Source organism: Chenopodium quinoa, unplaced genomic scaffold, assembly GCF_001683475.1.
Source record: "Chenopodium quinoa cultivar QQ74 unplaced genomic scaffold, ASM168347v1, whole genome shotgun sequence".
In the NCBI taxonomy this organism is placed as follows: Eukaryota; Viridiplantae; Streptophyta; class Magnoliopsida; order Caryophyllales; family Amaranthaceae; genus Chenopodium; species Chenopodium quinoa.
The window spans coordinates 2,379,161-2,406,152 of NW_018742359.1; the positions used below are offsets into that span (position 1 = coordinate 2,379,161).

The following is a 26,992-nucleotide window of genomic DNA, read 5'->3' on the forward strand; positions in this document are numbered from 1 at the left end:
GGTTCTAGAGCCAATGAATGAGATCCCGGATCGATTGCTCTGGAATAAGAATCAAATTGTCCAAGTTATCCAAAATCCCAAAATTCGGAGGAGGAATACCCACCACCCCCAAATTCGATTTCTCCTTCTGCGTCAAGTTATCAACACTAGCTTCCTTCAAACCATCCTCAATCTGCGTTTGAAGATTGCCTCCCTCCCCTCTACTCAGCTCCTTCCTAGCTTTCTTCTTCGCCATGGTAGAAAAGAAATTTCTAGAGAAAGAAAGACTCAAGAGAGAGAAAGTCTTTACCAAAATGTATTGCTTTTATGTATAATTACTTTAGTATTAGTTATAACTAATAATAATATTTTAGGAAATTTTAACATCATTTTCTTTTACTTCATAGGAAATTTTGTAGTTAGTGAATTCAGTCATAAATGCTTCTAGGAAATTTTTTAATAAGAAGATGACAGTGGTAATGTTAACGGTAATTACTTTACTATTAGTTATAGACAATAATAATATTAACGGTTATTTCATGAAATGCCACTGAGCAATTGCGAAATTCACCAAATGCCATCCGACTTTTCAAAATTCACCAAATGCCACCGAGTTTTAACAAAATTCACCAAATGCCATTTTCGTTAGTTGATCGTCAATGTCCGTTAGTTGACCGTTAGTTGACCCCACCACTTGCCACGTGTCACTTTATGATTGGTCCGTTTTTTAAAAAAAAATATTTAAAAAAAATAACAAAAGTAAAAATTAAAAACTTTTAAAAATAGTAAAAAAAAATTACAAAAAAATTAAAAAAAAAGAGAAGAAATTAAGAGGTGGCAGCCACCACCTCCTCCCTGACTGCCCACCCCAAAACCCTAGCCATCACAACCCCTGCCGCCGGGGCTAGCACCGGAAGGCGCGCTGGCCTCTGGCGACCCCTCCCCTTCCCCTCCCCTACCCCGTCGCGACCCCCTAACCCGCAAAACCCCACCCCCCTTCCTACACCACCCCGAAACCCCAACCCCCTTCTTTTCCCTCTCCGATTTCCGGCACCCCAAAACCCATCCCCTTCCCCAACAACTTCGTGATTGGTGCGAGATTGGTGGAGGAGTTTGTGGCCATTGATGCGAATGGTGCGAGATTGGTGGAGGAGATCTCGGCGGCGGTTTTTGGGGTCGAGGCTGGCTTTGTGGGTGGTTTTGGGGTCGGCGGTTGATCAGGTGAGGTGCTAAAGGGCCGGCCGGCCGATTTTTGTTGGTTACGAAGGTGGCCGGCCGTTTTCCGGCAATATAAGGGGAGGGGTAGGGTTTCGGGGTGGTGGCTGGGGTGGTTCAATGGTTTCTGTTTTTTTTTCTTTTAATTTTTCAATTTTTTTTGGTTTTTTTTTATTTTTTTTATTTTTTTTTTAAAACAGACCAATCAGAAAGTGACATGTGGCAAGTGGTGGGGTCCACTAACGGTCAACTAACGGCTGTCAGTCATTAATGACACTCGGTGAATTTTGTTAAAACTCGGTGACATTTGGTTAATTTTGAAAAGTCTGATGGCATTTGGTGAATTTCGCAATTGATAAGTGCCATTTGGTGAAATAGCCGTAATATTAAAGATCAAACGCCATGTGGCCGATATAGAATACTGCTTGCCGCTCAACTGCCGAATCCCTCGACAATTCCGAAGTTTAGTTTTCATTTTTGGTGCGGTGCGACAACTCCAAAGCTCTCCTTAAACACAAAATTGCCACTCCTCTTAGTCCTCTGTTCTCACTCCTGCTCTCTGCTTCCTTCCTCATAATTCAACAATGTCAATTTCTCTTCAATTCATCTCCGTTTCTCCAGTTGCCAAACTCACATTCCTTTCCACAAACCCCTTTTTTCCTCAAAAATCCTCCAAACTCACATTACCCCTCTCTCTCCTCCCAAAAACATCCATCAAAGCCTCTTCCGAATTTCCACAGTCATCGAACTCTTCTTCTTCGGCGGTTACGGTTTCGAGTTTTGAGGTAGATACAGTTACAGAGGCGGAATTGAAAGAGAATGGATTCCGGAGCACGAGACGAACGAAGTTGGTGTGTACAATTGGACCGGCGACAAGCGGGTTTGACGAATTGGAGGCTCTTGCTGTTGGTGGGATGAATGTAGCCAGGATTAATATGTGTCATGGTACTCGAGAATGGCATAAGTGTTATTGAAAAGGTGAGAAAACTTAATGAGGAAAAGGGTTTTGCTGTTGCTATTATGATGGATACTGAAGGTAGTGAGATTCATATGGGTGATCTTGGTGGTGAATCTGCTGTTAAAGCTGAGCTTAGTGCTTATTTATTATTTTTTATGTGTAATTTAGTACTTATTTTCATTTATATTTATGTTACTTTGCTATGGTTAGCTTGAAAGTGTGGTGTTTAATGGTTGCTAAACTGCAGTTATTAATGACTGAGTTTATATTGTACGATTATAGATTTGGAATTTGGCAATGAATTGTGTAAAAAGTTGTGAATGTAGCTGTAATAGGATTAGAGACATTAGAGTATGGTGGTATGGCCAATGGATGACCAATATATTGTGTAAAAAACATTGTTAATCAAGGCCCTGGTTTGGTGTAAACTATTTTCATGGAAAATGATTTTCCCATTATTTCTCATTTTCATTTGTTTTGTTTGTGAAGGGTGGAAAATAATTTTCCCAATGGGTGGAAAATTGCATCTATTATGGCGGAGAACATTTTCCTTTCCAAAACAAGGAAACCACATTTTCCTCCCTTTTCCTTATCTCCTTTTTACTTTCCTCTCATCTATCCCCACATTTTAACTCCTACTTTTAATTTCTCTTTGAACTTTTCTTGTTAAAACCAAACAAAGGAAAACTATCTTGCAAGTGTGGTTTTCCTTGAAAATATGTTTTCCATAAAAACTAATTTTTCATTGAAAATGTTTGACATCAAACCAAACGGGGCCCAAGTGGAAAAGTTGTACTACATAGGGGTAAAATCGGGTAGGACCACTTACCCAATTTTACCCAAAGTATAACGACTTTGCCACTTGATAAACAAGCCTAATCAAGATGATAAATTGGGGCAGCCTCATGGGTAATGCACTCATTCTGAGACGAATATATCTCTTTCCTTGGGTAATTTTGTAATCTGTAGCATGAGTATAGTGCAGCTTCTGCTGTGACTTAGTGGAACGGGTGATGAGCTGTTTACAGCCCGGAAATAGCTTGTGCAATATCTTGAAAGGTTCTCTAAGAAGCTACAGGATCTTTTTAGTTCCAAATTTTTCAATTGAATTTTTTTTAGTAAAGCTATTCTAATTGCATTCCTATCTTAACACCAATAACAAGGTTTAATAATAACTATAAAATCTATGCAGATTGTATACACAAAATTCACCTATATATGTAGCCTTCTTTTTCTCTTTGGCTCATGACCCTCCTAGGTAGAAAGAGGTAAGCTTGGTTATCAGCTAATAATTATATTGATGGCCAGCACTGCGACTGAATAAGCAACTCTGTTGTTTCCTACCATTAGTCACAACTAGGCCTAAGCGCAGTCCAATGTTAGGTCTGATAGGTATTTAAGGGCTATATACTTGCTTCTGCTAAGCTTGTTGCAAAGCACCTCTTTTTCCTGACAATGATATGATATGAAAAGAAATTTAGGGGGATAGATTGATAGAAGAGCAGTTGTAATAAAATAGCACTTATATCCCTCTAAATTGCTAGAGAGTTGGGTGAGCTAAACTACAGTTGAAAGTCTATTAAAAGAACTGTCATGATATTCAATCAGATTTATCATTCATAAAGGGAAGTGAAGAGTTTATTTAATTTCTATTGACGAAATTGAGAATAAAAATTATTATAGCAGAAAATGGAAGAGGAGAACTATTTATAGTATAGTCATTACAGCTGAAAAATCTAGCTATTACAAACAACTTGCTACAACTATCTTCCTGATTTCATGAAATCTAAGAAAAGTTGTTATGACAATTATCTTCTCTGATATTTTGCTCTTGTTGTCTTGTTGGCATTGCTGTCATCAGTTTGAAGCTGTTCTTTCTTAATGAGGGTGTGCTGTAGTTTCATCAATTGTATATCATAATCATCATAATCCACCAAGACTTCATCATATGCATCATCCTGCAAATGATTATTCTGCTCATTACTTAACTGAGCATTGTGAGCAGAACTATTCTGATCAACATGATCTTCAATAAGAACAAAACCTCAATTTATTATTTTTGTTTAGGAGATACAACTTTCAGGATTTATAGGGTTGCAATCACTGTATGTAGTTGCTTCACAGAAGCTGCAGCTGCAGCAGCTAAGATCAGGACATAGATTAGCTGTGAAAGGTTTTATATGGTAATCACGTGCAGTGGTATTTTGGTATTGACTTGCTGACGGATTGGTGTGGATGAAAAAGTTTGAAGTTGGTTAACTAGGTAGGTGAAGATCGTACTTTTTTTTTTTTTTTTGAAGGAAATCGTACTTTATTTCTCTCTAATCGTGAATGCTAGATAGTAGCTTGTTTTGTGCACTCATTTAGATATAGGACATTATTCTATATAACAGTAAGTCTTGAAGTTTCAAAGCTTGATTTATAAATAAAGAAATACATCTCTGTAAAACTCAGGATCTTTATGTTATGCAAAGCATTTGTTAGATCTATTCTTAAGCTTCCCCAAATTTGTTTCTCTAATCCTCAAGAATAGAAAACTGGTGTGTGTGTGTGTGTTCTTAGAGTTTAGCGTGAATCTATCTTGTTTTCATTAGGGTTAAAAGTTGTCTCCTTAAGAGCTATTTTGTGAGAGAGCAGCTAATTAGTTCCAATCATTATGAGAAGCTATGTTGCTCAGACTGTCGTATCCGAGTAGGGATCGGATGATCCGACATTCGACTCCAAAAATTTAGCAGATATAGGTATACAATCAATCAATCATAAGATGTATTTGAGTAATTTTTCAGATATGAGTATGGCAAAGGTATAGATCACGTCGTCAAATGAAACACGTAAGTCAAACAAAAGTTTTTAATTTAAACTAAGGGTTTGTTCTTTTCACCTTATTTTCACTTATTTCAGGTCTAATAAGTTTTGATAAGGAAAAATAAGTTCTGATAAGGGTTGCTCAAGTTCAAATAACAACTAAAATAAGTTTTAATAAGTTCAAATAAGTTTAGGTAAGTTCAGATAAGATCAAATACGTTTATACTAGCAAAATTTAGGTGCATAGACCACACCCTAATCTAAAACAAGTCTAGGGAAAGTAGAGGGTTGTATCCAAAAGGATTAACTATTAAGGACACGAACATGCGAACCAACTATAAGCTAACTCGGTCATAAATTGGTTTTTTTTATTTTTTATTTTTTAATTTTTTTTTTATTGATTAACTACTTTACGGCTAAATCAAACTGATGAAGGTACTATTGGAGACAAACGCTAGGGGAAACGGGATTCAACACCTATTAAACCAATGAATCAATAAATTGGGCAAAACATGAACACAACATTGCCTTCTTTTGAAGTCACAACATTAGCGGTTTCTAAACCAAACTCAACTAACAAGGTAGGCCAACAATGTCTCAACGCTAGGAAGCAGAATACTAACTCGATTTTGTCTTTTGATTGTTTCGAGAATGCATAAAGCAAAAATAATTGAGATTTCTCACCTAATTATCGCAACTAAGGCAACCATGTCATTGAAACAGAGAACTGTTACCAAGATAGTAATTTAGTCTAATCATACAAGAGAAGACTCACCACTAAACCTTATCTTTCAATGCAAAAAAGTAGTCATCTATTTACACATGCAATTAACCAATTCTTGAACAATCAATCATAAACCCAAAGTGAACTTGGAATCACCCATAATTGACAATCCATAGCTTGGTTATCCAACCTTTAGCTAAAGGACTACTCACAAAACATAGTGGAGAACAACATTCTAACAACAAGTTCGAACTTTACCATTAATTTAATGAGAAAAGTGCTTCGAGGTGGATTGAACATACAACAATAATTGAGCAAGATTAAGAGTGAAATTAGGATTTCAAAGTGATTTAAAAAATAAAAAAGAAATGAGAGATAGGGATAGAGATTATTAAAAATGGAGCTTCAAAGTTGGAGAAATTTATGAAATTAAGAGCTCGAAGCCTTTGAATTGTCTTCTACAACGATTGAGTTTAGAGAAACTAAGCTAATTTCATGAAGTTTTAGCACTAATTAAGAGAGAAAGAATTAAGAAACTATTGCTAACTAAGAGGAAAGGGCCTTTGAAAGTTTAAGGGAAGAAGATCCGTACAAATGAAGCCAAGGGAGGTATTTATACTCCCAAAAAGTACATAGAAAAATCCGTCAAAATCGCGCTGGTAGGAAAGGAGCAGGCCGCTCCTGCATGTAGGGGCGCTCACTCCTGGGCTAGGAGCGCTCGCTCCAAATAAATGTGCACTCCCGCTCTTTTGTGTTCAGGGGGAGGGGGAGGCAGAGACAGATTGTAAGGGACAAGGGAGGAGTGCTGCTCCAGCATGTAGATTAACTACAGATTCTGCTAGGCAGGAGCGCTTGCTCTTGGGTTTGCTGGGTGTTTCTTTGAAATGCTCGTATGCCTTACTAAATCCTCAATTCATCTTTTGCACCTACAAACACGAACACGCACGCACAAAAGACGGAAACACCAAATAGACTTTAAAAGTACGAAAATGGGTTAGAGAGGGAAAAAATAGGAGAAAGTACTTCAAAAACGGGTTGAAAACTTCACATAAAGTGGATAAAATATTCCACTTATCAGAGTTGCATTTGTCTTCCTCGTAAACTAACCACATTTCATGTGTATGGAAACTACAGTTTCTCTAAATGGCATTGTACCCATCAAAGCTATTTCTAGCTTTCTTTTATGGAGAATTCCTGTAAAATAATCATCTCCTGTCAACAGTTTTTGATTCTTTGCTTACTTGGAGAAGTCCCTTTTGTAGGCCTAATTATTTAAACAACTCATAGGATTTTTCATATAAAAATGAATTAGATAGTGGATCTGACACCTTAATCTCACGATCATATCGACTTGACTTAGTGTTCTCTGTAAACCAGACTTATCAGAGTGAGGAAACAAGCTGCTCCCCTTGCCTGAGCAAATTGTTTTCATTTTGGAACCATACCTTGTGTGTCCACTTTCCTAGACTTTATTAAATTGATATTTCATACATGTAGTGTTCTGGCTTTATGCAGATGTAGAAGACATCAGCTGTTCAGTTTCTTCTTCATGATTATGGTTTTCATTATTGGTAGAAATGAGATTATTTCATGTTGCTATATAATTTTCAAATCAAGAGGCAAAAGGATTATTTCTTTCGTACCTGAGCACTTAGATTTTATGAATTATTGCAAAAGTTTTGTCATTATATAATTATCGCATAATGTTTGCTGTCATATTTCATCTCTGCACTTTGTTCAGGATGGAGAGATCTGGACTTTTACTGTCCGAGATTATGATGCCCCTCGTCCCCAACGTACCATTACAGTGAATTATGATGGCTTTGCTGAGGGTAATAATCCTAAACATGTGTGTTGCTTGCTAAGATATAGTGATATATTTTTGCTTTTAGATCATATGTTGTAACATATTGATTCCATATTACGGAGAGCTGCTGTTAGCATCTCGTGAACATTTTACTATCTAGTCAACTAGAATTCCTATTTTCAATTGTGATGTTGTTTTCCTTTTCCTTTACCTTTGGTGTAAAGTATGACACACGGTATATTTACACTAGCTCTAATGCAAAGAGTATGCTTATATAAATTGGTAGGCGGTTTAGAAGTTAGTTGACTTATATTTCATTGGATACAGATATGAGGGTTGGGGATGAGGTTGTTATAGATGGTGGAATGGTAAGGTTCGAGGTTATTGAGAAGATCGGTCCCGATGTGAAGTGTTTATGTACAGACTCGGGATTATTGCTCCCACGAGCTAACCTGACGTTTTGGCGGGAGGGTAAAGTAGTCCGTGAACGTAATGCCATGCTTCCAACAATTTCTTCCAAGGTTAGTGGCTTCGTTCATCAATTCATTTTTTTCTATTGCGGAATCATTTTTATTTTTATCATTTGTGTGATTGGTTTCCTGTAATAATCATTGAATGCAAGATGTTTTAGTAATGATTCAACTTATAGTGAGGGCATATTCAGTACTAGCATGGTTTTAACTTTTAACTATAGGTTTTTATGGTGAAACTAGAATACGAAGTTGGGGGATGGAGAATTTTTATTAAGTCCAAAACTTCATTCATATTTGCATTGAGTTAGGGTCGGTTGCATCAGGTTGCTATATGTGTCAACATTATAATGGCCCTAATCTAACATGTAAGTTGATAAGTGTCGAAAACGTAACCCGGTTTAGCTTAGGTCCCTTTATCCACAAATAAAATTTCCAATATACTTAGAATACAGGATTAGAAGTAAATAGTATAACAATACAGGATTTTTGGTTATTTTGAAATATAAAATAAATAAAACATGATTGCGAAAAAAAAACCAAACAAAGGGTTAATGGAGACTCGACATCTCATGGCTAATGAGGAGATATAGAGATAGAGATTTTCAATACATGGGCTTACATCACTTGGGATAAGTTTGATAAAGTTAGCAATCAAGTAAATAGAAGAAAACTATACTGGTCAAATCAAATGGAAAAATTTATAAAAGGTACACATCTATGTTCAATAGACTCGAGTTTGGGTGTCGTATCTAAGTAGAGATTGGAGTATCCGATCCTTCAATTCCAAAAATAGCAAATACGGTTATACGGTCAAAAGAGCGTCTTAGACTAATTTTTGGATACTGCTAGTATATAAAGTATCGGGAAATTTTTTAGATACTTGGTTAATAAAATTCTAATATTAAAAAAATGACATGAAAAAAAATCAAAGTCAAACAATCTAATGTTTTAATTTTACCTTCCTCCAATTGAAAAAGGGAAAAAGAGGTGTGGTGTCACGTGAAACAAAAAATAAAAGGGAAATTCTCTTTGGTAACATTCAATTTTTCATTTTTCTCTTTGGTAAATTGTAAAATTCTTATTATCATTGGTAACATTGTATTTTTTGTTACCAAAGATAATAACTATTTTTAATAAAAATCTTTAACTATGGTTAATTATTTATTTTTTTAATAATAAAATAATATATTTTTGTAAAAAACCAACCCCCTCCCCCACCCACCAGCCACCACCTGATCCCCCCTCCCCTGGCCGGCGGCGACCTCCCAACCCTGCCGGTGACCCCCACCCCGATTCCCCATTTCTCCTCCCACTCCCCCACCCCGATTCTCACACATCAAGAAACTAATTACCTGTGATGAGATAGCAGAAGCAAGCAGCAACCCAATGATTAAAATGATTAAAATAGACAGAATAGTAAATAGGAAAGTAAACATTCTAGGGTTTTATCAACAACCCATTTTCCTCAGATCTACAAAAAGAAATGGGAAATTGGGGGAAATTGAATTTTTCATTTTTCCCTTTGGTAAATTGTAAAATTCTTATTATCATTGGTAACATTGTATTTTTTTTTACCAAAGATAATAACTATTTTTAATAAAAATCTTTAATCATGGTTAATTATTTATTTTTTTAATAATAAAATAATATTTTATTAAAAAAAACCAACTCCCTCCCGCACCCACCAGCCACCACCTGATCCCCCCTCCCCTGGCCGGCGGCGACCTCCCACCCCTGCCGGTGACCCCTACCCCGATTCCCCATTTCTCCTCCCACTCCCCCACCCCGATTCTCACACATCAAGAAACTGATTACCTGTGATGAGATAGCAGAAGCAAGCAGCAACCCAATGATTATAATGATTAAAATAGACCAAATAGTAAATAGGAAAGTAAACATTCTAGGGTTTTATCAGCAACCCATTTTCCCCAAATCTACAAAAAGAAATGGGAAATTGGGGGAAATTGAAAATGCTTAGAAATCAGATCTTCTAGAATCTTTGTTGAAATGTGAAATTAAAAGGAATATCCCTGAAATCGAAGGATTAAAAGGGGAAAAAATCGGAGAATTGGGGTTTGATGTTGCCTAATCGGGCTCTTTGGTACGGCGTTTAGGGTTAGGGGGCGGTAATTCGAGGAGGGTGACGGGAAGCTGGGGTCGCGATTAGGGCAGGGGCTGGGTGTTGGCTGGGGGAAGGGAGTGGGGGTGGGGTCGCCGACCGGTGATAAAGTTGGATGCCGGCACAGGGATGGGGGTCGGGCGCTGATGCCGGCACTGTTGGGGAGGGAGGTGGCTGGTGGGGCTGGGGTGGGGGTTGGGGTGGGTTTTTTTTTTAAATAAAAATAAAATTATAAAGTAAAATTTAAATTCTGTAAATATTTTTTTTAATTGTTAAAAAATTAAAAATTCCTAACTATAAATAAAGATTTAATAAAAAATCATCATTAGTATCGTATGTAACTTAATATCAATTATACAATATTACCAAAGATAATAGATTTTTTTTACAATTTACCAATAAGAAAAATAAAAAATTCGATGTTACCAAAGAGAGTTTCCCAAAATAAAAGGGAAATGGGTGCTTAATAGCCGGTGGGGTTAGATTGACTTCAAATAAAAGTGACTTCCAGCTGTCACACACCATACCCAAGTACCCAACTACAGTACCCCATTTATGAAAAAATAAAGTACTCTGCCCATCTTAAAGCCATCGCTGAAAAATAGCTTAAAGTTTGGGCTTTTTTTTTTTGGATCTCTGCTAGTAGTAACATTTGATGTGGGCGCGTTTGGTTCAAAACGGTCGTAATGGCCGAAAAAGTGCTTAAAATTTTTTGTTTTTTCTTTTATACACATCTACTAAAGGATCTTGACACTCACTCCGGGACACTTCTACGATACGCGAGTCGACGCCTCAACCCACGTGTGTCGAGTCGACTCGCGATACTCTTGGTGCCGGAGAGTGTCGGGGTAGGTACACTTAGATAAAATTAAGTATTAGACTTAACATTGTTGAAGTACTTTAGGTACGAAGGATGGGTTTAGAATGGGTAAAACCCACACCTAGTGTTTTTGCCAAAAAAAAAAAAAAAAAAAAAAAAAAAAAAAAAAAAAAAAGAAGCACAATTTCCAAACCTATACCTCAAACCCTCAAGGTATGGCACTTAGAAAACCAAGGGGAGGTGGGTATGGCTCATACCATACCTTTAGGTATCACATAAAAGAAATTTGTTCATTCCTGTACTAAACCAAACACATGAATTAAGTATCAAGTTTCAATCCCATACCACCCTTATTTCCTGATTCCAAACTTATACTACTCATCAAACCAAATGTCGCTTCCCCTGAAAGCTTTTTCACAATAACTGTTCTCCCTCTCCTTTAGAACAAGATTAGTGATTAGTCTTTAAGACATAGATTTTTGCTAACATGAAGTGACATGGCATATGTAATACCAAGTTCTATGACGTAACAAAATAATTTATAGCGTTGTGGATTGGTCTTGGTATATTCTTAAATAGTCTTGAAAAATCAACTCAAAAGAGTGAAATAGAATTATTGGAACAAAAACAAATAATAAAAAATGTAAGAAATCTTAAATGAATATGAAGGATGAAGAGATAGATTTGGTTGAATTTGAAATAGTCTTAAATTGTTATAGAAATATGTTATGGGAAATCTGACGTGGCATAGGAAGAAAGTTTTAAAACAATGCTGCACTAATCTTGCTCTTATCCAAAGACTCTCTTCTAACCTGATAAATACTCTCTTCCCCGTCACCCCAACCATTCATGTCTATCATCTCCTTCCCTCACCTTTATCCAACCCAAAAGTGCCTCAATCACATGGATACTTCCATGGCCAACCACCACATGCTACCCTCCCCCCCTTACCCCCCCTTCCTAGGTAAATAAAGGTTTTAATGGCATTGAAGCTTGAAGTGCATGTGCCCCTTGATTTGAAGAAATGAAAAAGATTCATTGTTGTGGATTACCCCATGTAATATATATTAGTTCATGTAGCTAAAACCTTTTCTGTTGGGGTATGCAGCTGTACCTGGATCCCCATTCCCCATTCCCCTCCCCCCCACCCCCCTCCCCCCCCCCCCCCCCCCAAAAAAAAAAAAAAAAAAAAAAAAAAAAAACTGCTGAGCAAAGAAACCGGTCTCTTCGGTACTACCATAGTAAATTAGTAACAATCTAGCGTGCCTGTACAATTAATATTGAAAGAGACTGGTTTCTATATATAACCAGTCCCTTAGGTGCTGCCATAGTAAACTAGTATGTTGTAGACTAGGATATCAAAAGGTTTTGTTGTATTAATTTTGTAACAATTTTGAGGGAAAGCTTAAGGCTATAACTCTCCAACTTAGTAGCTTGAGGCTACAAGTCTCCAAAATAAGTCTTCACAAATTCTCTCATTATGATCCCAAAAGTTCTACTGATTTTTTATATATACAAGCCAAAATTCAAAAGCAAAAACCTAATATTAATGAGTTTTGTCTTCTACTGACTTTAGCAGATCAGAATATCAGCCTTTAGTTGCCACTTCCCATATTGCTTTTTTTTTTTATGGCATTTGTCTCCTTGCGCTGCTGTAGCCTGTGATTGGTGATTCTTGTCTCTCTTGTGTCTCCTCTCATAAACCCTTAACAATGGTGTAATAGAGGTGGCAGCTGGGTCTATCACATAGTACTACAATCTAGCGTGCTGTACAATTTAAAATTGAAATGCACTGGTTGACATAGATAACTGGTCTCTTAGCGTGCTGTACAATTTTTTTTTTTTGGATTTTCTTCTAATGAAATGCTATATGCTCTCTGATGTTATAAAATTTTCTTTTGTACTTTGTAAATTTTTTCCCACAAAACTTATGTTGTTTTTATAAAGTGTAATACATTAGTTAATGAAAATTGTAAACAAGATGAACAAAATAATCTCACAAACACAAATAGGAAATTCGTTGTGGCGTGAAATTAATCACTGACTTGAAAACGAATTTCAGCGCAACCGAGGTGCTCAATTGTATTCGCCGGCACGTTCCCTAAGGTCCACACACCACTCCCACACAAAGGCACTTTTGAGTAGGAGGTTGGAGACGAGTAAACTTATGCCCAAAAGATTTAGTGTTTAGCTTATATGAAAGACGAAGAGATTAATCAGACATTAAGAGAATTAACCCACCCTTAAACAACCCATTAAGAAAGGAGTTAAGTGGAGGTTACAAAGGAATCCCAAGAAAAGAATTAGAACACCAAAATAATGAATCTAGACAAGGAAAAAGTCTACTGCTTAGCCCACCCGTGGGCAAATGAGGTCGGCCACAAGGGCCCACAACCTACCCGTAGAGCAAACTGATCAATTTCATCTTTTACTCTCTTTACTCCAACAATCTTCCCACTAAAGGGAGGTAAAGCATACGCACAAAAGAAAGAAAAATAAGAGACAATATTTTTGGGCATAAGAGGAGATTAGTACATAACACTTAGGTATTACTTAAGTAATTTGAAATCTAGTGCTTAGTGAAATGAGGCAATGAACTACAAGTACAAGGGTGGACAAACCTTGAAACCCTTAAACTCTTTATCAAGGAGGAGACTAACCTTGAAACTCCAAGATTTAGCTTAAGACCCCCACAACATATACATCACTCCAAAAATTACATGAACTCCGGCGATAAGATGTACTTTTTTAGCCAAATACATCCACCTTATGTCTAGTGGAGGCTCTACAAAACCGGACAAGTTTTCATAAAAGATGGCTAATATTCACAACCACATAGGTGAGTCCTAAAATGCATCTCAATAGCAAAAAGGATTCATTGAGAGTAACAGCTCAACCTCACAAAATATACTTACAAACATTACAAACTCTATCACCATAGGAATTAGGACAAATGTAATGTATCACATGGCCTTAAGTCCAATTCCCCTCGATGATTCTTCAACACTTGCTAACTCTTTCGTCAAAGGATCCGCCAAGTTCTTTTCGTACCTCACAAAGTCCAATGCAATCACTCCATTCTTTAGCAATTGTCTCACCACTTTGTGTCTCATACGAATATGCTTCTTTTTGCCGTTGTAGTTGCTATTATTAGCTACTCCAATCGCCGCTTAAGAGTCACAATGCATAGACACCGGTGATGAAGTTTTCTTCCACAACAGTATGCCGGCTAGGAGATTCCTTAGCCACTCCGCTTCTTAACCTGCCAACTCAAGAGCAATGACTTAAGATTCCATTATGGAGTGAGCTAAACATGGTTGTATTAAAAACTTCCATGAAATAGCATCTCCACCTAAAACAAAAACATACCCACTAGTGGAAGAAACCTCATCATTATCGGTTACCCAATTAGCATCACAATAGCCTTCTAAAACATTAGGAAAGCGATTAAAATGCAAATATACCTCCATAGTTTCCTTAAGGTACCTTAGCAACCGAGGAAGAGCAACCCAATGATCTTCTTGCTCTTCACATGGATTGTGAGTATATCTACTAAGTCTACTTGCCGCATAGGCAATGTTGGGTCGTGTGCAATTGATCAAAAACATTACACTACCAATCACCTTTGCATGGAGCTCTTGAGATACACTAGGACCCTTGTTCTTCACTAGCTTCATGTTAGGGATCATAAGGTGTTTTACTAGGCACAACATCAAAAGAGTCAAACTTCCTAAGAATTTTGTCCACATTGTGAGATTGACCTAATAAAGACAACATAATTAAAAGCAATAAATAGAAATATAAATACCTCAATGAATTAAAATAAATAAACCCAAGAATCATCCATGGAAAAATCTATGGAGATGTCATGAGAAACTAGGGTTCAAGAGAAAACTACTGTGAACTTAAAAACATCATAAAAGGCATAAGGGAAAAAAAGTATCCCTTGTGACCTATTGATGGAAAGCTCTTCAAAGTCTAGTTTCCAACGCAATTTGTCCGATTTGTAGAATTCAAGTTATGATCAAAAGAGTGAGCAAAGGTCATTTTTGATACTTTTTAAACCATTGTTATTCTCCGTTTCCAACTCCAATTATCTCCGAAAGGTGCATAGCGACTCTCGTGGAAGCTATTTTCATTCTTCATGCATATTAATCTCTATCTTAGCTTCCACAAACACATATCTTTCATTGAATGACTTTGATTCATCGACGTTTCATCCTTATATTGCCGGATTCTTCTAAAACTACTCCGAAAGCGTTCAAATAGTTATGAACACTACCTGAAACATTAAGAAAACACAAACAAAGAGTAATAGAGCACTAAATGGACAACTTATACATTTGCGACCTAAAAAGCAACTAAAAGACTTAAAGAGCAACTATAAAGTAGCATGAACGTGCCCATAAATGTTATATAAATGTGATTCATCAATCTTCAGAAAGAAAATTGGGGATACATTTCACCTTGGAAGGCTTGGATAAATGTAGTGATATGACTAATATCTATTTCCTACCATTAAAAAGTTAAGGTGGTTCATTTTTAATGAATAAGAGTTAAGGGGAATATATAGTTCTGCCCCATGTGAATATGATGTTAATTTTTTTTTCTTTAAATTTAGAAGGTTCACTTAAATCCGAGTAGCTGACTCTGGTGGCCATTTTCAGGATTGGTTGGACATTGATTTTGGAATTGCGGAGGGAGTTGATTTTATTGCAATATCGTTTGTTAAGTCTGCTGAAGTAATTAATCACTTGAAAAGCTATATTGCAGCTCGTTCTCGAGAAAGGTGGGCATTATACATTTATTGGCTTCTGTCTGGGATTTTATCTTGTTTATTTGAGTCTTGTTTATCTTTATTTCAATCTCTATCATAGTTGGGGATATTTTTCAAATATTTCTGCAACCAATTTAATTCATAATACAAATCAAAATAGGGAGAGGTTTGTAGAACCCAATTACAAAATCCCCCATGGTTTTCAGATTTCAGTTTGGAAAATACTCTACAGAGGATCCCTGGTCAATATTCTATATTCCTTTGCTTATTACTAGATGGCAACGATTTTGCAAATAAAAAGGGAATTACTACCTTTACTCCTTTTTCCAAAAGCAGGTGATAAGCAAAAATCTATGAAATATGATTCTGTAGTTAAGTCTACTGCTTATGTTACCTTTTCTTAGATGAGTTAGATCTGTTGCGTATGTATTTTACTTTTTAAATTATCTCAGATTGGCTTGTATCGTACTCTACCCCTGAAGTAACCTTGTGAAAATCTTGGATTCATTCTTTAGTTACTTTTAACTTGCTTATTTCTTTTTTCCTCAACCTCTACATAGATAGTGTTACTGTACGATGCTGTAGCTTTTTTTTGTAAGTTTTCTGGGTATACATTGGAGATTATCAGTCTGTAATCCAGAGTCTTAAGGAAAGTTTTTTCATAATTTCATGTATATAATTGTTAGATCACTAACTATTGCCCATCTGAAGCTTTTGTTCTTTGGTTGAAGTCATGAATGCAACATCTCCACTTCTCTTTGCTTCGAGCAATTGGCTTTCTACAAATATTTTCTGTTGCAAGTCAGAGTTTAACTTGCGGTTGTGGTTAACATAATTGTGCACAGTGAATGTACACTGGTTTTGTAATTAGTTATTGACTTGTGATTGACACAGATTTGATTTGTATATCTGTCGTATGGCATGTATGGGTCATTTATTGGACATACGATCTGACAACTCTTCATTCCAAGCAATAAGAACTATCTAATTTCGTACTTATTTGATGTTTGTAATGCAGTGATATTGCTCTCATTGCAAAGATAGAAAGCATTGATTCACTAAAGAATTTAGAAGAGATCATTCAAGCATCAGATGGAGCTATGGTTGCGAGGGGAGATCTTGGTGCACAGATACCACTGGAGCAAGTTCCCTTGGTCCAAAAAAAAATAGTTCGACTGTGCAGAAATTTAAATAAGCCGGTTATAGTTGCTTCTCGGCTATTAGAGTCGATGATTGAGTACCCTACACCTACCAGAGCCGAAGTAGCTGATGTTTCAGAAGCTGTCAGACAAAGAGCTGATGCTTTAATGCTTTCAGGTGAGTCAGCCATGGGCCAGTACCCAGAGAAAGCATTAGCTGTTTTGAGAAGTGTTAGCCTGAGGATTGAAAAATGGTGGAGGGAAGAGAAAAGCTATGAAGTCATGGAGCTGAATGGAGTAGCATCTTCCTTCTACGATTGCATATCAGAAGAAATTTGTGACATTGCTACAAAAATGGGTAAGGATAATTTGAAATTTTACCCATATATTATTATTGTTATTATTATTATTATTATTGTTCTGTAATCTTCTTCATATGCCTATATGATATATCTGAAGCAACCTAAATTTCTTGCTTGTGTTAGCTTATTGAATTATGTTTCCGTCACATAAATGGACACTAAAAATAGATTTTTGTAACCGGAAAAGAACAAGTTCAACATCAGAGGGCTTTTAGGTCTGGTTTTATAACATGCGAGTATAGTAAGGACATGTGAATATAATGAGGCTGGTTTTATAACGTGCACCAGTGTATCGGTGCATAAAACGCAAGCCATATTTTCTACTAGTGTATCGTTGCAAATAATATGAAACGGGGGTGGTATATATATATATATATATATATATATATATATGTATATATATATATATATATATATATATATATATATATATATATATATATATATATATATATGTATTGAGATTATGTGAGAACAAAGGTGAATAATGAGAACTAGGAACCAATCTCAGTCTCTAATCGCGCTACATTTAACGGTTCACGTTTCACCTGCATTCATTAATGGCATTTTGGTAATTTCGCAGCTTTTCAATCTTTTTCCAATTTTTTTAACTTTTAAAGCAATTTCATTTACTTTTACTAATTTTTCATTTACTTTTTAGAAATGAAACTGGAAATTTTTTTATAAAGTTGAAATATTACAAAAATGTCATTAATGACACGGGAAACATGTGGATCGTCCGATTAACATGATCTAAGGACCTAGATTAGTTCATAGTTCTTATTATAGCTTTGGTTCATATATATATATATATATATGTATCAGTAAAATAAAAACGAAAACTGAATTCAAATTTTAAATTTTTTTTTTAATTCTATATTTATTATTTTTATTCTAAACCCCATATAACCTATTTTAATACAACTTTTGACAATGAACAAATTATAAACTCCCTATCCTTTTCAATTGATGAAACCCTTGTCTTTATCCTCTTCAATCAAAACTCAATATTTGCAGAACCTAAACAATTATTTCTTCCATTTTTTTAGGAAATTTTGTATTTTACCAATGAACGCGGAGAAATTAGGTCGTTATCTAACCTCCTAACGGTCTAATAAATTTATAAATCCTAAAACTAGCCCCTAAACAAGTCTAGTGGTAAGTTCGGAGTCGAACCACAAGGAATGATAATGCTAGATAGTTCTTGATCTAATGCTTAAGCTACGCCGAAGTCGGTTTATGGTTAGAGGACACTACAACTACACTAAAACACATATAAAGAACAAGGTATGATAAAGTTTATTAGAGGAAAAGATACACTTTGAACAATTAATAAGCTAATGAGAATCCATTTGATAATCAATCATGCAAAGAAAGAATTAAAATGGGAATTAACTACACTCAAAAGTAATCTCTCAAATTCCTAGCCTAGATCCCTCATTGACTAGGTGCATAGAAGAAATTTACCCAAAATGCAATCAAATATATCAATTCTAATTCACAATCCCTTGTCAAACTAGAACCAATATGCAATTAAGTTTGCTATCATGAGAGATCAATCCAATCTAAAACAAATAACATGCTATCATCAATTCAATCAATTTAATCACTCAATTATCAACAAATTTATCTCAAATAACTCAATTAATCATTACAAAGCTTCACTCAACACCTAGTAGAAGGGAAACTACTCAAACATGATGAAAGCAATTAAATAAAGCATAAAGAGAATAAAGAGTAAGAAATGCTCATTGATATAAAATGGAGATCTTCAAATCATCAAATTCCTCCTTTGATTATCCAAAATCCATGAAAACCATCGTGTTTCTCACTTTCTCTCTCCAAAATTTGAGAGTTTCTCTCTCTAAAAACCTATAACTATCCTAAAAAACTACTGAAAAATTGAATTCTTCTCTAAAATGAGCAAAAAAATCTACTTATACCCCTTACGAAAATGCCTAGGAAGCTCCGCAAAAAGTCGAGTAGCACGTATAGGAGCGGGCGCTCCAAAGTAATTGCATGAGCGCTCCTAGCTGCAACAGTGAGAAGCGGAATCATTCCACAAAGTTTGGGGCGGGAGCTCCTCTCAGACTGCGCGCCCGCTCCTTCGCGCTGGATAAAACTGCTCAGCTTCAAACGAACATAACTCCCTCGTTTTACATTGGAATTGAGCATATGACCTGTTGTTGGAAAGCTCTTGAGATAAGATTTTATCTCCAATTGGAATCACTTAGAAATGTTTTGTAGATCAAAAGATTTAGGCGTTTGAAGTTCGATCTTTGCAAATCAAGTGCACATTTCTTCATTACTTGTTCTTTTATGTTTTATATTTCTTCAATCTTGAGCAATGAACTTATCCAAGTGTTCCTAAACATAAGAATAAACCAATAAAGTTTTATCTAATGCAAGAAGCAACCAAAAATATGCAAGAAAAGCCAAAATTGATCAACAATGACATTTCACATGCGAAAATGACAAATGAAATAAAACCTTATATAAACCAAGTAAAAAGATATCAAAACAATGACAAACTAACTAGAAACTCTTAAAAAACAGTGACATAAATGACACATATTAACCACCCACAAATAACTCAATTTTTGAAATTACCACCCAAATTTTATTTTTTTTCACATACCACCCAAAATAGACAAAAAATTAGCTTTCACCACCAAAACAATTAAATTTAACGTTTTAAAAAAATTTCTTCGATTCTTCGTGCTAAAAACATGCTCTTAGAGGTTTTAGGGGTTTTTTTTGTCCAAAGGATCCGATTTGAGGTCAATATTGACAAATAGTTATAAAAAATGCCTCATTTTGCATGTGCCGCGCAAACGAGGTATTTTTAGTACGCAAAACAATGCCTTTCCAATTTTTTGTAAATTTTGATTTCAAATCGGACCTAAAGTACAAAAAATTACCCCCAAAACATCTAAAGAGCAGGTTTTTTGTACGAAAATCTATGATTTTTTTTTTTAAATATTAGATTTTATGGTTTTTTTTAACAGAAAGTTTTAAATGGTGGTGAAATCTAATTTTTGCCTTTTTTGGGTGGTATTTTAAAATAAAAAAAATTTGGGTGGTAATTTCAAAAAGTGGGTTTTTTGTGGGTGGTAAAATACAAAGTATCCTTTTTTATTTGCAACATTTCTACAACGTACACTATTCACATACGCCACTTTATTTACATTTTGTGATTTACACTTAGATAAAAACGTAGGTAAATGGGATCTTGTTGGATCCATTTTTTAAATGTACTTTATTAAATTTAATTTTTATAGTTTTTGCTAATGCATAATTAAATATGTTCACAATTAAAGTTATGCATTCACAAACATGAAAAACAGAAATGTTATAAGAAAAAAAAAGTATGAATTATAGTAGGTAAAAGATAAATTTAACTATACCAGTTTAATGCAAAGTGTTTAGCTTAGTGACTTTTTAACTATATTTTACCTAGTTTTGTAAATAATTTTATACAGTAGCTATTTTGGTAAAAAGTTTTGAAAAAATAGCCATCATGGTAAAAGACTCAAAGATTGTATTTCCTTTATCCCTTCATGTCCATCTTCAACCTCCTTTTCTCTTCCTTGGGTACTCTAAATTTGTAGAGAATCTAGTAGTCCAATTATTTAGTCAAGTCCAAAAACAATTTTTTTTTCTCTTTCCTTATCATTAATTGTTACTACCTCCATGTTTATAAGTTGTTTCCATTTTTCTTATCACACAATTATCATTGCACATTTGGAACATCAATTTCTTTGAAAATATTTTATAAAAACTTTATGAAAAATGTTGGATATCTCAAAACTACAAATCCATAAAAGACCTAAAAGTTAAACAAGATCTCACACAAACATGATTTCTTATACTTTATCGATATAGTATTAAATTTGATTTTACATGATAAAGATTCTTATATAAGTAGTCCTCACAATCCTCACATGAATGCAAAATATAAATTCTAACCTAACCTTCTAACTTTCAAAAAACAATCGTATGAACTAATTTTGCCTTTCATTTCATCGACTAAGCAAGCATAAAAATCAAGTTAATAAACTATTTCTAAAAGCTAACCTTTTAATAAACTATATTTGACTATCTTAACACTAAAACAAGAAACAAAAAAAATTCCTTTAATCTTTTCCCTTTTCGTTCTATTTTTTTAATATATTTATTCCTAATACAATAAATATATTTAATGATGCTCTATTAATATTACCCTATAATTTAATGTCCGTTTACATTATACACTGAATAACTCTTCATTTTTCTAATAAAAAATATTTAACAGAAAAATTCCAGGCTTTACATTTAACAAAGTGTGTGTTGCACGGGCCAAAAGGCTACTCAATAACTTTATACAAAAAGCGAAACTTATAGTGACACACGTCATCTCTAGGTTGAAAATTTTCCCTCCATTTAATTATTTCCTTTTTCTGCTACATCTTCATTAATTTGTTTGTAACTTAAAATATTGTCCTTTCATTTTGAAAATTACATTAATTACATTTCCAAATACACTTAAATATAATAATTTGATATATTTGAGTAGTATATTTTAAAATTAATTTTTTTTTTTTTTTTTTTGTAAATTATTATTCTTGAATTAACATCAGCAAAAATCGTGCGTTGCATGGGATTTTTTAAACTTGTTGGATGATTAAGAAGCAATAGTCTATCACCTTATCAACATCACTCCCTAACCTCAATTAGTGAAATGGCTTCCCATGGGTAACCCTTACCCGCTGAAGGCCATACTGTATAATGGACATCATGCATAATTATAACTATCCCTAACTACCTAGTGAGGAGGCAGTAAGAGGCTTAGGGAATTTACTACTCCTAATTGAATCTAACTTTCGCTAATAACTTAACAAATTGTAATAGGATGAGAAACCAAAGCCCCCATACCCTCCTTGAACCTCTTTCGACTACTATTTAAGGGGACTAGGTATGAAATTTTTATGTTAGCATCCTAGTAGTCCCACTATTCTACAACAAGCACCATTAATTACTACTTACAAGGAATGAAGGGTAATTCAGTTCTAACCCAGCCATGAACTATGACTAGGTTCACCAACCCCTAAACATGAAAATGAACAAGAGTAAACAACATAAAACAAGTCTAGAGAAATTAAATCAAGAAAATTCATATAGATTAACAATAAATACCATTTTTGTAGTGTTTTGCGTTTGCAGGGGTAAAAACAGGTGATCAATTGCCTCCATGATCTTGTCAGTCTCAGTTATTCTTACTCTGTTCCGACAATTTCTGTACTTTAATTGCAGCTATTATTGTCATTATTGAATAGTGGTGCCTGTTTTAAAATTGGGCAGATCATCTTATTGAGACTTGACTTCATAGATCTTATTGACTTCATTGAACAACATTACAGAATTGTAGGCCTGAATACATTCACTGTAGTTAGATAATTAGAGTTTCTGAAAGATCCATTAATGAACCATAGGAAATCAGGTCTGAAATAAAGCTAGACTAACTATTGGGGATATGTTGTCATGGGAAGTGTAACCTTCCTTGACTTAGTTTAAGGGTTTCTTCTTCACTGATTATTGCTTATCTTATATGGTTAACTTCTATGTTTATCGTGTGCTCCTTATGCTGCTGATTGATTGTTTTTGGTATTTTATGTAAATATAATTTTTCTTTTTAGGCAATGTCATTAAAGTAGTATGTAAAACTGATTGATTTATACTTTTTCTGCAGCCAACAATTTAGAAGTAGATGCTATTTTCGTATACACAAAAACCGGCCATATGGCATCTCTATTGTCAAGATGCCGACCTGACTGCCCAATCTTCGCATTCACCACGATAACATCAATAAGACGCCGGCTGAACCTTCAGTGGGGTCTGATACCGTTCCGCTTGAGCTTCTCTGATGATATGGAGAGCAACTTAAGTAAAACGTTTTCTTTGCTGAAGGCCAGGGGAATGATAAAACCAGGCGACCTTGTTATTGCAGTGTCCGATATATTGCAGTCCGTCCAAGTCATGAATGTCCCATAAACAGTGGGTTTAAATTTTTATTAATTATTTTTAAGGTCCGAATGAGCTATAATGGCAATAAAAATTACAAATGGGGTACGGAATATGAAGCTTTGACCTATTGTACACAAAACCTTCACTCTGAACTATTAGGCCAAGAACTCATTGTTTGTATTGATTGTACCTTTACAAAACATGTTCCATACTTTCATGGATTTGTAGAGGGTGTTTAACAAAGTGCCTCTTACAATGGTTGTTCCTTGAATGGTATGGAGTAGTTATTATATCCATAATATTTGGCCATATTCCAACGATATATCTTCGTCAAAGAAATGTCAATTTGGAGGTTTTGCGGTTCAGCGGTTGCAGGGGTAAAAACAAATACAAACATGCATAGACCAAAAGTCTAGAATACTAGAAGCAAGCAACTAAGCAAGGACTAATACTTTATACTTTCTTCGTTTTTTTTTATTAACACATTTTTTTTTAAATCACGTTTGCTAATGCACAATTTTAATAATTAATGAATAAGTGAAAAATTATTAAAAAAAAATATAAAAAAAATTTGACGTTAGTTTCAAAACTCAAAACGTTCCAACTAAAAAAATAATATGAGGAAATAATAGTAATTCCTATGATGCAATTGGAGCTTATCGTCAGAAAAGAATCCGTTTAGATAGTCCTTTGTGGCTCCGGTGGCAACTATATCTATACTTTGAATTCACTTTATTAATCACAACTTTGGCCGATTTACTTTTAATAATTCTAACTTTTGGTTATTGTATAACAATCCCAACTTCGATATGAGTTTGCCTCCAGCAGTCTCAATGACCGGTAACATGCTAAAAAGGCAAAAAAATATTTAAAAGCTACGTGACAGCATGTGATTGCTTCAAAATATATTTTTTTAAAAAACCCAAGACCCAGCCACCCGTTTCCCCCTTCTCCCACCACTAGCCCCACCCCTAACCCCACCGGAAATCGGTCGGCCACCCCCTTTAACCCCTAAAAGCGGTCGACTGACCCCTCCCAACCCTTGAGACCACCCCGCCAACCCACCCCAACCCTTTAAACCACTGAGTATAATAGGGTACCCTGCCAAAATTCCTGAAATTGGAACCGAAACCTATTGAACAGGTTCCTGAAAAATGAAAATTTGTCTCTGCCGGGGTACCCAAAGGTCCGGTTCCAAAAAATCAAGAATTGTACCGAAACCTGTTGCGACAAAAACCCGAACCTGTGGTTCCTAACAGGTTCCAGTTTTGATTATGAGTACTCCAATATTTTGCTCACACCTATAAACCACCCCCTTCCTTCCTCTACCCTCATAAAACAGCCCCCCCACCCTTTCCCATCGCTAACACTGCCCTACCTCCCTTCCCCCATCGCCACAACGACTGGCTTTGTGGGTTGCAAAAGGGAGGAGGGGCGGTTTCAACGGTGGGGAAAGGGAGGGGCGGTTTCGGCAGTAGGGAAAGGGACGACCATGTGGTTTTGAGGTAGGAAGAGGTCGGCCGACCATTTAGGGGGTTAAGGGCGGTGGCCGATCAGTTTCCGGCGGGGTTAGGGGTTGGGCCAGGGTTTCATGGTAGGGTTAGGGGTGGGGGAAGGGGATGGGGTGGATAGGATGGGTTTTGGGTTTTTTTTTCTTTTTCTTTTTTTATTTAATTTTTTTTTATTTTTAATTATTTATTTAAATTTAGACCAATCACGTGTCATAATTACTTATTATAACAGGTTGTTGACTCGTTATTGACTGATTGGGACTACAGGAGGCAAACTCATTCAAAGTTGAGATTAGTCAAATGCACGTCCACTAACCAGTCAAAAGGCCATTTTAGATTTTTTTTTCTATTTTTTAAAATTAAACGGATTGTTTCATCCATTTGCGCCTCGATTGGCTTTTTTTCGCCGAGTTTTTTGAAACCTTCAAATTTTTTTGTAATTGTTATGCATTCCTTATTAGTTTTCTTTTTGTAATTTTTTTTTGCATCCTCTTTTTGCATGCCTTTGGTATGTTCTACGCCTTTTAAATACACCATCTTTGGTTGATTCGGTGCCCTTAAAACAACTCCGCGCCTATTTGAGTATTGGTGGCCTATTAAAATATGCAGTATTCCTGAACTACGTAATGTATATCCTGCAGGTGGTAGCTACTCGACAATGCGCAGCGAACAAGATGTTTTTCTTACTACATAAAATCTTCTCTGGACATAAAAACTAAACAACACCCTGACTACCGCAGTTATATGCTCTCTGAATTTGGGTACTATTCATTTATCTATAGATTATTATCTTCTCTATGTTTTCCTGACTACATTAACATATTCTGGACCAGCATATATAATACCGCTCTGACTATAGTGATTATTCTCTTAATTTGCGTACTATTCCAGAGACTACGAGTTTAATATTTATGATTACGGTGTTTTTCTGACTACACAAATAATTATTATTCTTTTTTTTTTTTTTTTCCTTGTTTTAAGCTGAAAACACGGGTGTTCGTTCATATTGAGGTAAATTTTGTGCTTTACCAATAAGTCATATACCCTCTATTATTCTCCGATATTAGGGGGTTTCTCCTATTATTACTGATTGTACTTTGATAACCTCGCTAACTTAATAACAACAAGTAAGTAAAATTGCACTACTCGTAAAACTTAAGCAAGAATTGAATAAACTAAAGAAATGAACAATACATAAATTAAAGCTGAAATTGCCTTCCATTAAATAAAAGGATAAAGTTAGGGCTATATTACATCCAAAATTAAAATTTCATTGACTGAAAGGTTCGACTAACAAAGTAGACCACAACAAGAATATTCATCTATGAAGTTATTACGACCCGACGATGATAGATTTATGATTGGCTAAGGATGAATGTTAAAGCCCAAAGGAAAGGCCCAATGATTAAATGAAATCGGGTTATAAGAATTTAAGAGATCAATTTAAATGGAGTTTGACGCCTAGAGTTGTAACCATCCAACGGTTTTGGAAGATCATGGTGGAGATTACAGTGATTATTTGCCTATAAATAGAGGAGGAATTCCAGAGAGAAGACATCAACAAATCAATCAACATAAAGCATTTCATTTCTTTTAAGCTTTCAATTCTTTACAGCTATCTTAGTTTTCCCTTGGCTTAGTAGTCAAACGATAGGATTGTTTATTTAGCATATATTGAAGGATTGTTTATTAGCATATATTGAAGATCGATTATTTATTCCAATTGTAAACTGGAGGTATTCTTTCCTTCACCTTGTACAATTGTAGTCCTGACTTCATCTCTCAATTAATGGAAACCGTATGCATCTTTTGTCACATATTTGTCTGTTCATTTCTTTAGCAATCCAAATTTTCTACAACTTCTTCAAGGATAACTTCTTCACTGTTTTGATGTGTTACATTAGCGAGGTTATCATTCTTGAAACTAGTAACAAAAGAGGCAGCCCCTAAATAATCTAGAATAAGATTGGATATGTAACACCCCCAGATCTCCCTCTACGGAAATACCAGTATAATATGTATAATTATATTGTAGAGATAGACTTAGGCGTATTACCGCCGCGTGATTACGCAAGTCTACTCAAACTTTTAACCAAAACCAATACTTTGCAGCGGAAACTCAAACTCTTTCTTTATTGATAATAAGTATAAATAGAAACCATCGTCATGAGTACTCATAATTAGACAAAGACCAACATTCCTAATCTAGGTGAAGAACATTCTCGGGACTACCATATGCTCAATTCTTGACTCCACAAGAAATTAGTCAACATTTCTTACCATTACGGTAAACAGGGCGA

General features: G+C 35.2%; 1 protein-coding gene across 1 annotated transcript; it reads left to right on the forward strand.

Moving 5' to 3' along the window:
- Nucleotides 1-1,040: 1,040 nt before the first annotated feature.
- Nucleotides 1,041-23,501, forward strand: LOC110696047 (pyruvate kinase isozyme A, chloroplastic-like). Its single transcript, XM_021873316.1, is given in 7 exon segments — nucleotides 1,041-2,158; nucleotides 2,160-2,289; nucleotides 7,423-7,513; nucleotides 7,816-8,009; nucleotides 15,568-15,689; nucleotides 16,696-17,174; nucleotides 22,907-23,501. Coding segments are annotated over 7 exon segments (1,698 nt in total). The 5' UTR covers nucleotides 1,041-1,778; the 3' UTR covers nucleotides 23,209-23,501.
- Nucleotides 23,502-26,992: the final 3,491 nt, after the last annotated feature.